The sequence below is a fragment of the Schistocerca nitens genome, chromosome 2, assembly GCF_023898315.1.
Source record: "Schistocerca nitens isolate TAMUIC-IGC-003100 chromosome 2, iqSchNite1.1, whole genome shotgun sequence".
Taxonomy (NCBI): Eukaryota; Metazoa; Arthropoda; class Insecta; order Orthoptera; family Acrididae; genus Schistocerca; species Schistocerca nitens.
The window spans coordinates 991,225,456-991,240,836 of NC_064615.1; the positions used below are offsets into that span (position 1 = coordinate 991,225,456).

At 43.2% G+C, this 15,381-nt stretch overlaps 1 protein-coding gene across 1 annotated transcript in view; it reads left to right on the plus strand.

Moving 5' to 3' along the window:
* The window catches only part of LOC126235490 (uncharacterized), a 586,979-nt gene that overhangs the window by 404,112 nt on the left and 167,486 nt on the right, over positions 1–15,381 (plus strand). Inside the window, exon 2 of the mRNA XM_049944210.1 lies at positions 6,688–7,081. Coding sequence (XP_049800167.1) covers positions 6,688–7,081 — 394 coding nt within the window. The remainder of the gene's footprint in view (positions 1–6,687; positions 7,082–15,381) is intronic.

The following is a 15,381-nucleotide window of genomic DNA, read 5'->3' on the forward strand; positions in this document are numbered from 1 at the left end:
GTTAGGCCTACACTAGCGTGGGTCTACCGTGTATGCACCGGATGGCCCAACCGAAAGCAAAATTTTCTACAGCGCTAGCAGAGTTACGGCGCTTCTGGCTCAAGACGTTATAGGCAACTTCCCAAGTATCGAGTACGAACTACTAACCTAAGGTCATCACACACATCCATACCCGGGGCAGGATTCGAACCTGCGACCGTAGCAGCAGCGCGGTTCTGGAGTGAAGCGCCTAGAACCGCTCGGCCACCAAGGATCGAGTACGAAGAGACTCTCAAAATAAATATGACGTAAATCAGTCGTCAGTGCGAGTGCGTTCGCAATTATCTTCTCTGTGTTCCTAAAGACGGCTCGCGACTGTCTCCATTTCTAGTGGAGCAGCGTGATATGTGAGGGGCCTACTTGTGTCTTGCCGCGTCAATGCAAAACACAAGATCGCTAAAATGTCCAACAATCTGGCGTCTTCTTGTGATGTCTTTGTACAAGTATAGTAGTAGTTAGTAGCTTTCGCTGTAAGACTTTAATGGAATTATCAAGAAATAGTCTTAGGATCTGTCTTAGTGAAATAATAAGTTCTGAAGCTACTTTTTTACTACACACATTGCTTCAAACAAAATAGAAACCGACACAATGATGTGGCCTAATAATATGTACAGGAATCACACACAAAGTTAGTAACCAGTAATTCAAAATAAAATTATCTCTGACTTTTAAACAGAGTAGCAAATTTTGTTAATATTTCACAAATCAAATTACGCTTTCCTATATACTCCGCTTTCCTTGCTGAGTCGCAATAGTAGTTGTACACTGCAATCCATCTGACCTAGCCGTTCGGCTTCACCAACAACTGTGGTCCACAGTTTGCAGCTCAAGTATCTGGCGAGTAATTCCGTATTTCAGCTATTTCTTATTACTCAAACGTTTTCTGAGCATTAATAATAAAGTGATGTTTCGACTCAATATTACCTCAATATTAAGATGTACTCCACTGATATTATAAATAAAATCTAAATGTCAATTTAGTAATCACAGACCCACATAGATCCAGTAGCGTTGGTTCAAATGGTTCAAATGGCTCTGAGCACTATGGGACTTAACATCTATGGTCATCAGTCCCCTAGAACTTAGAACTACTTAAACCTAACTAACCTAAGAACAGCACACAACAGCCAGTCATCACGAGGCAGAGAAAATCCCTGACCCCGCCGGGAATCGAACCCGGGAACCCGGGCGTGGGAAGCGAGAACGCTATCGCACGTCCACGAGCTGCGGACAGTAGGGTTGGTTGTGTGGGTGGAAAAGTTTGGTAACCTGTGAACCTCTGACATGTAGGCTGCCTGGCAAGACAGGTATGTTGTGCTTCTTGTACTGGAATACATTCCAGAGGCTAGACATACAGATGGACACAGCTGAGCAGAGGCAGTGAGAGGAGGAGATCGACAGATATGAGAGAAGGAGTGGACAGATGTGAGAGGATGAGATGGACAGAGGGAGAGTAGGGAGAAGGAAATGGATATAGATAGCGTCAGGTGAAGATGTACAGAGATACAGAGGATTTCTATATGCCACACACATACGCAGGCAAAGCCATATGTAAATGTGTGGTAATTAGTAAAAGCAAATATGAGTTTTGGCACAAAAAGGGCAGTAGGAGTAATCCGCTGAATTACAGGCCTATATCACTAACGACGATTTGCAGTAGGGTTTTAGAACATATACTGTATTCGAACATTATGAAGTACCTCGAAGAAAACGATTTATTGACACATAGTCAGCACGGATTCAGAAAATATCGTTCTTGTGAAACACAACTAGCTCTTGAAACTCATGAAGTAATAAGTGCTTTCGACAGGGGATTCCATATTTTTAGATTTCCAGAAGGCTGTCGACACCGTTCCTCACAAGCGTCTTCTAACCAAACTGCGTGCCTACGGAGTATCGCCTCAGCAGTGCGACTGGATTTGTGATTTCCTGTCAGAAATGTCGCAGTACGTAGTAATAGACGGAAAGTCATCGAGTAAACCAGAACTGATATCTGGGTTTCCCAAAGGAAGTGTTATAGGCCCTCTATTATTCCTGATCCATATTAATGACATAGGAGACAATCTGAGTAGCCGTTTTAGATTGTTTGCAGATGATGCTGTCATTTACCGTCTTCTAAAGTCAACAGATGATCAAAACGACTTGCAAAATGGTTTAGATAATATATCTGTATGGTACGAAAAGTAGCAATTGACCCTGAATACAGAGAAAATGGCTTGGTTCAAATGGCTCTGAGCACTATGGGACTCAACTGCTAAGGTCATTAGTCCCCTAGAACTTAGGACTAGTTAAACCTAACTAACCTAAGGCCATCACAAACATCCATGCCCGAGGCAGGATTCGAACCTGCGCCCGTAGCGGTCTTGCGGTTCCAGACTGCAGCGCATTTAACCGCACGGCCACTTCGGCCGGCTGAATACAGAGAAGTGTGAAGTTATTCATGTTGTTGTTGTTGTGGTCTTCAGTCCTGAGACTGGTTTGATGCAGCTCTCCATGCTACTCTATCCTGTGCAAGCTTCTTCATCTCCCAGTACCTACTGCAACCTACATCCTTCTGAATCTGCTTAGTGTATTCATCTCTTGGTCTCCCTCTACGATTTTTACCCTCCACGCTGCCCTCCAATGCTAAATTTGTGATCCCTTGATGCCTCAAAACATGTCCTACCAACCGATCCCTTCTTCTAGTCAAGTTGTGCCACAAACTTCTCTTCTCCCCAATCCTATTCAATACCTCCTCATTACTTACGTCATCTACCCACCTTATCTTCAGCATTCTTCTGTAGCACCACATTTCGAAAGCTTCTATTCTCTTCTTGTCCAAGCCGGTTATCGTCCATGTTTCACTTCCATACATGGCTACACTCCATACAAATTCTTTCAGAAACGACTTCCTGACACTTAAATCTATACTCGATGTTAACAAATTTCTCTTCTTCAGAAACGATTTCCTTGCCATTGCCAGTCTACATTTTATATCCTCTCTACTTCGACCATCATCAGTTATTTTGCTCCCCAAATAGCAAAACTCCTTTACTACTTTAAGTGTCTCATTTCCTAATCTAATCCCCTCAGCATCACCCGATTTAATTTGACTACATTCCATTATCCTCGTTTTGCTTTTGTTGATGTTCATCTTATATCCTCCTTTCAAGACACTGTCCATTCCGTTCAACAGCTCTTCCAAGTCCTTTGCTGTCTCTGACAGAATTACAATGTCATCGGCGAACCTCAAAGTTTTTACTTCTTCTCCATGAATTTTAATACCTACTCCGAATTTTTCTTTTGTTTTCTTTACTGCTTGCTCAATATACAGATTGAATAACATCGGGGAGAGGCTACAACCCTGTCTCACTCCTTTCCCAACCACTGCTTCCCTTTCATGCCCCTCGACTCTTATAACTGCAATCTGGTTTCTGTACAAATTGTAAATAGCCTTTCGCTCCCTGTATTTTACCCCTGCCACCTTCAGAATTTGAAAGAGAGTATTCCAGTTAACGTTGTCAAAAGCTTTCTCTAAGTCTACAAACGCTAGAAACGTAGGTTTGCCTTTCCTTAATCTTTCTTCTAAGATAAGTCGTAAGGTTAGTATTGCCTCACGTGTTCCAACATTTCTACGGAATCCAAACTGATCTTCCCCGAGGTCCGCTTCTACCAGTTTTACCATTCGTCTGTAAAGAATTCGCGTTAGTATTTTGCAGCTGTGACTTATTAAACTGATAGTTCGGTAATTTTCACATCTGTCAACACCTGCTTTCTTTGGGATTGGAATTATTATATTCTTCTTGAAGTCTGTGGGTATTTAGCCTGTCTCATACATCTTGCTCACTAGATGGTAGAGTTTTGTCATGACTGGCTCTCCCAACGCCATCCGTAGTTCTAATGGAATGTTGTCTACTCCCGGGGCCTTGTTTCGATTCAGGTCTTTCAGTGCTCTGTCAAACTCTTCACGCAGTATCGTATCTCCCATTTCATCTTCATCTACATCCTCTTCCATTTCCATAATATTGTCCTCAAGTACATCGCCCTTGTATAAACCCTCTATATACTCCTTCCACCTTTCTGCCTTCCCTTCTTTGCTTAGAACTGGGTTGCCATCTGAGCTCTTGATATTCATACAAGTGGTTCTCTTCTCTCCAAAGGTCTCTTTAATTTTCCTGTAGGCAGTATCTATCTTACCCCTAGTGAGACAAGCCTCTACATCCTTACATTTGTCCTCTAGCCATCCCTGATTAGCCATTTTGCACTTCCTGTCGATCTCATTTTTGAGACGTTTGTATTCCTTTTTGCCTGCTTCATTTACTGCATTTTTATATTTTCTCCTTTCATCAATTAAATTCAATATTTCTTCTGTTACCCAAGGATTTCTATTAGCCCTCGTCTTTTTACCTACTTGATCCTCTGCTGCCTTCACTACTTCATCCCTCAGAGCTACCCATTCTTCTTCTACTGTATTTCTTTCCCCCATTCCTGTCAATTGTTCCCTTATGCTCTCCCTGAAACTCTCTACAACATCTGGTTCTTTCAGTTTATCCAGGTACCATCTCCTTAAATTCCCACCTTTTTGCAGTTTCTTCAGTTTCAATCTGCAGTTCATAACCAATAGATTGTGGTCAGAATCCACATCTGCCCCTGGAAATGTCTTACAATTTAAAACCTGGTTCCTAAATCTCTGTCTTACCATTATATAATCTATCTGATACCTTTTAGTATCTCCAGGATTCTTCCAGGTATACAGCCTTCTTTTATGATTCTTGAACCAAGTGTTAGCTATGATTAAGTTATGCTCTGTGCAAAATTCTACAAGGCGGCATCCTCTTTCATTTCTTCCCCCCAATCCATATTCACCTACTATGTTTCCTTCTCTCCCTTTTCCTACTGACGAATTCCAGTCACCCATGACTATTAAATTTTCGTCTCCCTTCACTACCTGAATAATTTCTTTTATCTCGTCATACATTTCATCAATTTCTTCATCATCTGCAGAGCTAGTTGGCATATAAACTTGTACTACTGTAGTAGGCATGGGCTTTGTGTCTATCTTGGCCACAATAATGCGTTCACTATGCTGTTTGTAGTAGCTAACCCGCACTCCTATTTTTGTATTCATTATTAAACCTACTCCTGCATTACCCCTATTTGATTTTGTATTTATAACCCTGTATTCACCTGACCAAAAGTCTTGTTCCTCCTGCCACCGAACTTCACTAATTCCCACTATATCTAACTGTAACCTATCCATTTCCCTTTTTAAATTTTCTAACCTACCTGGTGGATTAAGGGATCTGACATTCCACGCTCCGATCCGGAGAATGCCAGTTTTCTTTCTCCTGATAACGACGTCCACTTGAGTAGTCCCCGCCCGGAGATCCGAATGGGGGACTATTTTACCTCCGGAATATTTTACCCAAGAGGACGCCATCATCATTTAATCATACAGTGAAGCTGCATGTCCTCGGGAAAAATTACGGCTGTAGTTTCCCCTTGCTTTCAGCCGTTCGCAGTACCAGTACAGCAAGGCCGTTTTGGTTAATGTTACAAGGCCAGTACAGTCAATCATCCAGACTGTTGCCCCTGCAACTACTGAAAAGGCTGCTGCCCCTCTTCAGGAACCACATGTTTGTCTGGCCTCTCAACAGATACCCCTCCGTTGTGGTTGCACCTACGGTACGGCCATCTGTATCGCTGAGGCACACAAGCCTCCCCACCAACGGCAAGGTCCATGGTTCATGAGTACTAAAAGAAAATAGCTAAATTTCGATTCCGCGATAAGTCACACAAATCTGAGGGCTGTAAATTCAACTAAATACTTGGGGATTATACTTACAAATAACCTAAATTGGAACGATCATATAGATAACATTGTGGGTAGAGCAAACCAAAGACAGATTCATTGGCAGAACACTTACAAGATGCAACAGGTCTACCAAAGAGACTGCTTACACTACGCTTGTCCGCCCTATTCTGGAGTAATGCTGTGCGGTGTGGGATCCATATCAGGTGGGACTGACGGATGACATCGAAAAAGTACAAAGAAGGGCAGCTCCTTTTGTATTATCGTAAAATAGGGGAAATAGTGTCACAGACATGATACGTGAATTGGAGTGTCAATCATTAAAACAAAGGCGTTTTTCGTTGCGACAGGATCTTCTTATGAAATTTCAATCACCAATTTTCTCCTCCGATTGCGAAAAGATTCTGTTGGCACCCGCTCACATAGGGAGAAATGATCATCACGATAAAATAAGAGAAATCAGGGCTCACACAGAAAAATTTAAGTGCTCGTTTTTCCCGCGTCTCGTTCGAGAGTGGAACGGTAGAGAGACAGCTTGAAGGTGGTTCATTGAATCCTCTGCCAGGCACTTTATTGTGAATAGCAGAGTTACCACGTAGATGTAGGCCCGAAATAATCCTTATATCTTTAATTGCAACAGCCAATCATCCTACAATCCGATACAGTTGGCGCAATTTCCAACGATACTAGCATGTATCGTTCCTACCTCATTCCAGTTCGACAACTTGCTTCAGCTACTGCACCTTCGCCCAAATGAGATGCGAAAAGCGGGAAAAGCTTTCGTGTCTCCGAGAACCCGAGCTGTTATACAAGGTGACAGCAGTGTTCTTTACTTGCCTGTTGGTGTGTGTGTGCAGGGGCCCGAACGTGTCGATCCTGCACCTGCGCAACGCGGCGGACCCGTGGGACTGCCCGTCGCCGCAGCAGCAGCAGAAGCAGGGCCCACCTCCGCAGGATTCGGCGCCGCCCCCGCCGCCGGCGTCGTTCGCGCGCACCACGCCGCGGTCCTCCGGGTCCGCTTCGGCGACCGCCAACTCCGGGGGAGGCGGCGGCGGCGTGTCTGCACAGCTCAAGCCCACTTACTCGACGCTGCCGCGGCGCGAGTCCTCGCTGCTGTCGGGCGTGACCGCCGTCTCCACCACCGTGACCGTCGCCAACAGCTCCGGCAGCTGCAGCAGGGAGCTGTCGCCGGTGCGCTGGTGCGACCGCGAGGTCGACGGCGTTTACCTAGGCCGCTCTGGCTGGGTCCAGGTGCGTACTCTCTTCTCTTAAGTCTAATTCACACAACGCATTACGTTGCAAAGACTCTTCTTTTATTACTATCCCTCGTTTCACGCGAAGCCCATTTCGCTGCACACATGAACTTACAAAATGATGCTGAAATCTGGGTTTGCAGGACAGAGCGGATGAGGTTGTGGAAAGGGGCCAAGATCAGTTATTGATAGTTACACAAGAACACACAACTTAATTCTTCGAAAACTAATGCACAGTTTTCTCTTTAAAACAACAAGATCAATCCACGGCTGAGGGCCCAAGTAACTTCCCAATAATAAAGTTTAAATAATTCCTTTTAAAACACAAGGATTTAGACAAACGGCTGAAGGCCGTACTTAAGTAAAATTGAAATATCTTCTTGGCTGAAGGCCTAAATAATATTTCATATCAGCAAAGGAAATTCTTTAAAAGGCAACCATTTAGAAATCTCGGCTAAAAGCCATATTAAGGAAAATTTAAATTAATTGGTTCAAAATGGCTCTGAGCACTATGGGACTCAACTGCTGTGGTCATAATTCCCCTAGAACTTAGAACTACTTAAACCTAACTAACCTAAGGACAGCACACAACACCCAGCCATCACGAGGCAGAGAAAATCCCTGACCCCGCCGGGAATCGAACCCGGGAACCCGGGCGTGGGAAGCGAGAACGCTACCGCACGACCACGAGATGCGGGCTTAAATTAATTCCTCGGTTGTAAGCCCAATAGTTTTTCAACATAAGAAAACCATCTTAAGAAAATTTGAAATATCTTGACCTCTGAAGGCCCAAACAATTATTCAAAATAATTAAAGACTAACCTTAAGATAAGCATTTACAGAGTATGTCCTTAGGTTAGTTAGATTTAAGTAGTTCTATGTTCTAGGGGACTGATGACCACAGCAGTTAAGTCCAATAGCGCTCAGAGCCATTTGAACCATTTTGCTAAGACCTGACACAGTACTTGTGACAAAAGAAAATCACAATCACAAAGAAGAGAACAGTGTGGTGCTCATTACAGTTCCAAGGGTCGGCCTGGGAAGGAAACACTAACAGTTTGGGTGAGACAGGCAGCCAAGTGTAACACTAAATAATCGGGCTGGCAGCACAACCTAGGGATGGCTGAAGAACCAACCAACAACCTAATCAGTTCCCTTCCACCGACCAGTGGCACGACAACCAAAAATATCAGCGAGGACGAGGATCGCAGCAGGACTATGTCTTAATAACTGGCGTCTAAACACAGTCAAATCACAATAACCACTCAAAGAAAAAGGGAGAACAACATCAAGCTGTCTAACTACACGCGGTACCGGACAGCATCATCACGGCGACGAAAAGCACACTTCCAAACACTACGCTAATGATCTCACAGGGGAGACTTCCTCGCTGCTCTGTCCCAACCGACCGACTGCAGATCCCAGTACGCAGACAGCATTAACATAACTGCTCGGTCGAAATTACACAAGCTAGACACAGTTCCACTAAAGCACTTCCACTAGAACTCGAACAATCGTAAACGCAATCACTGTGGAACAACAAGAACGAATGAAAAGTCGACACACACACAGAGAACCCGAAGCGGTAGGCGACCAAATATACGTCGTCCGGTGAGTTACCGACCGAACGACCAACCAACGGTCGTTCCCTCTACAGTCTCCTTCCGTCGGACAGTGCATGTGTGTCGCCAGCGGTCAGCGGTCGGCGAGTACTGGCTGCCCGGACCTCACTGGCGCTCCTTTCCAACTGAACTCCAGACACACGACGACCCGGAAATACTGACGGTCGCTCCAGAGATAGTACGACAGTGCACTTATCGGTAAGCGCTGCTGCTGCTGCTGCTGCCACTCACGGGCAAGCAAACCAGCAACCTAGTGACGCCAGTAAATCGAATTAAAAGAAAACAAGGCGACAGAAGCCTAAAAACAAGATGACGCGCAATAAATGGCATGACCGCGAGCCGCGCACGGCTCAACTTCCCCTTCCCCCCCCCCTCAAACATCAACCTATGGGCCACATTCCAAAATGAAATTGACCGGCAGCCCCTTAAGGAAACAAAAGACAATGGCCATGAAAACCCCCAAGCAAAACACTTGCTATGACCCATCCATGCAGAGGCATGGTCATTGGCCACCCAACACCTGAGCACCGGAAAAGGGACCGACCGGAGTGCCGCAAGATAACCAATTCAAAACCCATTGCTCAGATACAAATTGGACTTTGTAATGGTACTTGAATTACGTAACCACTACGGCACCTCACCTCGACCTCTCGATACCAGCAATATTCTACTGTGTTTCTGTAAGAAAGTTAACATATTTCTGTGACAACATTCAGATTTGATTTCATTAATGTAGAGGTACTTCGATACATCGATATGTATATATTGCAATGATATTATTCTTATGTGTATTCTTTCTTTTGTCACTATGATCTTTGACGTACTTGTAACTATGATTTTTGGGCGCGTAAGCGGTGATTAGAGAGTCAAGCTTTGGTCGTCATGTTAAAAAGACGCAAATTGTAGTCAGTTTATGCAATGTGAACTTTAATAGTGAGGAACATATTCTCAAGTATGTTTTATATTGTGAAGTGATGTTTTGGAACGAGTTACGTGATATTGCAACAAAAGTAATAAAAAAGAATTGTAACTTAAATTCGGAGTGCTGATTACTTTTTTACATCACCATTGTCCTAACTTGAAAAGTTTAATCTTCAAGAATGGTTTATGAAACACATCTATAAAACTTTTGAATATCGTAGAATAACACCTAGGCCTCTATGCATCCGAGCTTGGAATCATCACTACCTAGATTTTCGACGATTGAGCCATGAGTTCACAACGAGACCAGCGTAGGAAACACGAAAAGATGAGTGCCTAGTTTATCCATTATTTCAAGAAATGACTTTATTAACTGTGCTCTAATGACACCTGCCACATAATATAACTTTTTTGTTGCCCGAAAGTGCAATATTTAGCAGAGTGAGCAACACTACAATCATAATTAATTTTTGACCTTTGTTATGGTAGGGTTGTTAGAACTTCATTACAAAAAATTAAACAATTTCACACGGTAATTAATGGACAAAAGTCATGGAATAGCGATATCACGTATACAGATGGCCGTACTATCGCGAGCGCAAGCCATAGAAGGGCAGTGAATTGGCGGAGAGGTCGTTTGTACTCGATTCATGTCAAAAGATTTCCGACGTGATTATGGCAGGACAAAGGAAATCAACAGAATTTGAAATCGGAATGGTAGTTCTAGCTAGAATTATGGGACATTCCATTTCGGAAATCGTAAGGGAATTCAGTATTCCGCGATTCACAGTGTCAGGGGAGCGCCGCGAATACCAAATTTCAGGCATTGCCTCTCACGACAGACAACGCAGTCGGCGACGGCCTTCATTTAACTAACGAGAGCAGTGGTTTCTTCGTAGAGTTGTCAGTGCTGAGAGATGTGTATCACGGAGTGAAACAACTGCAGAAATCAATGTGGGACCTACGACGAATGTATCCGTCAGGACAGTGCGGCAAAATTTGGCGTAGTGGGCTATGACAGCAGACGACCGACGAACGTGCCTTTGTTAACATCATAACATCGCTTGGAGCGCCTCTCCTACGCCCGTGACAGTGTCCGTTGGCCCCTAGATGATTGGAAAACCGTAGTCTGAACAGACGAGTCCCGATTCCGTTGCTAATATCTGATGGTAGGGTTCGAGTGTGATGCAGATTTCTCGAAGCCAACGGACTCAAGTTGTCAACAAGGCACTGTGCTAGCTGTACGTGGCTCCACAATGATGTAGGCTGTGTTTACGTACTTCGAGACCTTTTTCAGCCACTCGTGAATGTCGTGTTCGGAAAAAAACGATGGAATTTTTATCGATGACTGTGCGACGTGTCACCAGGCCACAATTGTTAGGGATTGGTTTGAAGAACATTCTGGACAGTTCCAGCGAATGATTTGGCCACCCAGATCGCCGGCCATGAATCCCATCGCACATTTATGGAACACAGTCGCGATATCAGTTCGTACACAAAATCCTGCAGCGGAAGCACTTACACAGTTATGGAAGGCTATAGAGGTAGCATGGATCAGTGTTTCTGCAGTGGACTTCCAGCGAATTGTTAAGTCCATGCCATGTCGGGTTGCTGCACTATGCCGGGCAAAAGGTGGTCCAGCATGATATTACGAGATATCCAATGATTTTTGTCACCCCGATGTACTATTGAAATACACTGTGCAACACAATTAAAGGTCATTGTTTTGAAACCTCCTTATCGTTTCTAACTGTTAGGCAGAAGATTGAAATGGGGTTCAAAGGTGCCTACGACCTTCCTCTGCAATGGCGTAAATGCATTTGTGTCCTGGGACGTCACCCTAGGACTTGCGACACTTCAAACAGCAAGGTGCCGACTACTCATACACTACTGGCCATTAAAATTGCTACACCAAGAAGAAATGAAGATGATAAACGGTTATTCATTGGACAAATATATTATACTAGAACTGACATGTGATTACATTTTCACGAAATTTGGGTGCATCGATCCTGAGAAATCAGTACCAAGAACAACCACCTCTGGCCGTAATAACGGCCTTGATACGCCTGGGCATTGAGTCAAACAGAGCTTGGATGGCGTGTACAGGTACAGCTGCCCATGCAGCTTCCCACAGTTCATCAAGAGTAGTGCCTGGCGTATTGTGACGAGCCAGCTGCTCGGCCACCATTGACCAGGCGTTTTCAATTGGTGAGAGATCTGGAGAATGTGCTGGCCAGGGCAGTAATCGGACATTATCTGTATCCAGAAACGCCCGCACAGGACCTGCAACATGCGGTCGTGCTTTATTCTGCTGAAATGTAGGGTTTCGCAGGGATCGAATGAAGGGTAGAGCCACGGGTCGTGACACATCTGAAATGTGGCGTCCACTGTTCAAAGTGCCGTCAATGCGAACAAGAGATGACCGAGACGTGTAACCAATGGCACCCCGTACCATCACGCCGGATGATACGCCAGTATGGCGATGACGAATACACGCTTCCAATGTGCGATGTCGCCAAACACGGATGCGACCATCATGATGCTGTAAACAGAACCTGGATTCATCCGAAAAAATGACGTTTTGCCATTCGTGCACCCAGGTTCGTCGTTCAGTACATCATCGCAGGCGCTCCTGTCTCTGATGCAGCGTCAAGGGTAACCGCAGCCATGGTCTCCGAGCTGATAGTCCATTCTGCTGCAAACGTCGTCAAACTGTTCGTGCAGATGCTTGTTGTCTTGCAAACGTCCCCTTCTGTTGACTTAGGCATCGAGACGTAGCTGCACGATCCGTTACGGCCACGCGGATAAGCCATTGGTTGTCAACAACTGTACGCGAGCTGACACGGGCCGCCGGTAAGTCGTAGCGACACAGGGATGGGAAAAACGGCCGGCTAAAACCGATGCCGGCATTTCAGTTCTGAATATCCGTATTTTTTCGAAATTCGTTTGTTCTAGGTTGTAACAGGTGTTTTTTATTTTTTGTTTATAACCGAGTAAAAAGACCGAAATATCCATAAGTCATAGCAGCAGCGCAAATTTTTTCGTTTTTAAGTAAACTTTCTTCAAAAATGCATGATTAACTCTATGCTGTGTTACAAAACATTTATTCACAACCGGTTTCAATCAAGGATCGTCTCAGTGGTTAGCACACTGGACTCGCATTCGGGAGGACGACGGTTCAAACCCGCTTCCGCCCATCCTGATGTAGGTTTTCCGTGATTTTCTTAAATCGCTTAAGGCAAAAAGCTGGGCTGGCTCCTTCGAAAGGCCACGGGCGCCTTTCTCCCCCATCCTTTCCTAATCTGAACTTGAACCCCGTCTGTAATGACCTCGTTGTCGACAGGACGTTAAATACTAATCTTCATCAAGGACGTTTTTCACTGTGCTAGCACGAAAATATAAACAAAATGAAAACTATGTATCTCAAAACACATTACATTTTCATGATAGTTATTAATCGGAAAAATTAAGTGTACCTACGAAAAATATCTGTTCTAACAGCTTCACAAGCCATGCATGCTATTTAAGCAGGAAAGTATACGCCACTGCTGACTTCAAAACATGAGAAATGTGATGCACAACGCCCACAATACAGGCTAAATCAAGCAGAAAACAATGTTGGAAACATGAGAACCTGTGAGAGCAATAAGTTCCTAGCGTCATTTCTGAGGCCAGTAGGCTAACACACAACAGTTCATCATTAATATAAGTCACATTGTCCTATAAAAATGTCACTGCGTGTTAAAATGTCATATGATTGAAAGAAACCACCCATTTAGTGAAAACTACCACATGTGAAAATATGTATAAACACGTACAGCATTAGATAATATAACAGTCACGTGATGCTATTGTAACGTCACATGATATTATAATGTCACATGATAAAAACTGACCTACCATTTGGTAGGAACTACTAAATATGGAAATACACATTGACACGTAATGTTGAACAGCTATGCGACACAATCCAACTACTACGAACCATTCATACTAGCACCAGCAAATCCATAACAGAGATTCGAGGATGCAAATAGTGTAACCAAATGAGGAACGGCATATTGCATACAGTATTATGTAACATAATGCTCACACGATACAATTAAACTACCCAGTTATATTACAGTGTCACATAATAACAATAAACCAACCATTTGGTGATAACCGCAACATAAGAAAAATAAACATAGACATCTAATGTTGAAACATTTTAAGAGACAATACCATTAAAAACAAACAGCAGGAAACTAAATAACAGCCAAAAGGATTCCAACGTCAAGTTTATATTAGAAGTTCGAGGATACACGCAGTGTAACCACTTGAGAAACCAAGGCTAAACTCTCTTCTAATTGCATCACACAAAACTGTAGCTATTCATTTTATTACAATATTTGTTACCCTACTATCAATCACTAAACAGTTTTATTGAACGAGTTTTCCAGTAATCACACCCTGACATATGCCCAAAATACCTTAAATTATCCAAGAGTATTACTATGAAAAATCTAAGAAATCTATGATCACAGATGTGTGCATATTTTCCGATAGTTAAATACATTCCAAGTATATCGATGCTGTTAAAGCCTGAATTTCTTATTTTTTATCTTTTAAAAAAGGAGTTACTTTTACTTGTGAAATCTGGATTCGTTAGAAATACCGTGTTATTATAGAAAATGGGAAAAGCAGTCAGTGCTAGTTTAATAAAAATGCCGACAGAATCTAGTTACAAACATTTGGCATAAGAATTTTTACAGCGCTGCCGAGACAATAATGCTGCTGTTACTAAGTATCGTGCCTTAAATAACGCGTGTCCGAGCAGTGTGCAAGACTTAGCTCCATGTGGTATATACGGTAGTTTCTCGGTCTCTTCGCCAGAAAACCACTGTATTGCAGAATGGTACCGAACATAGTGTGGAAGTATTTTTACGAAGTTACGTGGCAGTGAAGCACAATGCTTCATTTCCTTTAAGAGATTGATCTGACAATTGTATGAAATAATAAAAGAAGAAGAAAGCTATAGTAACTAATACATTAAAAAATTCGTTCACAGCTTACAATAAAAATATAAAATAGCTGCTCTGCTAACTGTGTCCACAAAATACGCCCTTATCTGCTTGCAGCTCTTGATCACGGACAATTTAATACGTAAAACAGAGTTCTTCAATCATAATTTTCACCCTTTAGTACTGACTATTCGTAATACTGAAATAATGATATGATCCCGGATTACAACATGAGTTTTGAGCAGAATTTCAAAAAAATTAGAGTCAATACGACAATAATAATGACTTTTTTAGTATTCAACCAATTATCACTTTTCGAGAAAAGCAGCGAACGGTGAGTGGACTAAGCTTTCGTTATTTCAGGGACCAGTTCTTTTGTGCGGTTTTAACTGTCAGGTTAAACTGACGTGAAAAAAAGAGATATAACCGAAAAGTAGTGGTTTCAGCGATAACCACCATCCCTACGTTACGAAGAGCGCCTGTCCTCTGGTGAAACGCTAAAGAGGCAGTTGCTTAGCTACGGCCAAACAGGTTATGTCGCGCTTTCGATTACATATCGAACTAGTGCAATGGTCAAGTATGGCTCGACTATACAACAAAAGCCACAATTTCTTTTAATTTAAAGTCCAGCTGTATTTGATGGTCAGAAATCTGAAAAGCTTGTATGGGTGTTGCAGGGTAGTTTGTGTTGAGGAATAATTGTTAAAAAAATCGATTAGCATTGACATTGGCGAATAAGGCTGTTGCGC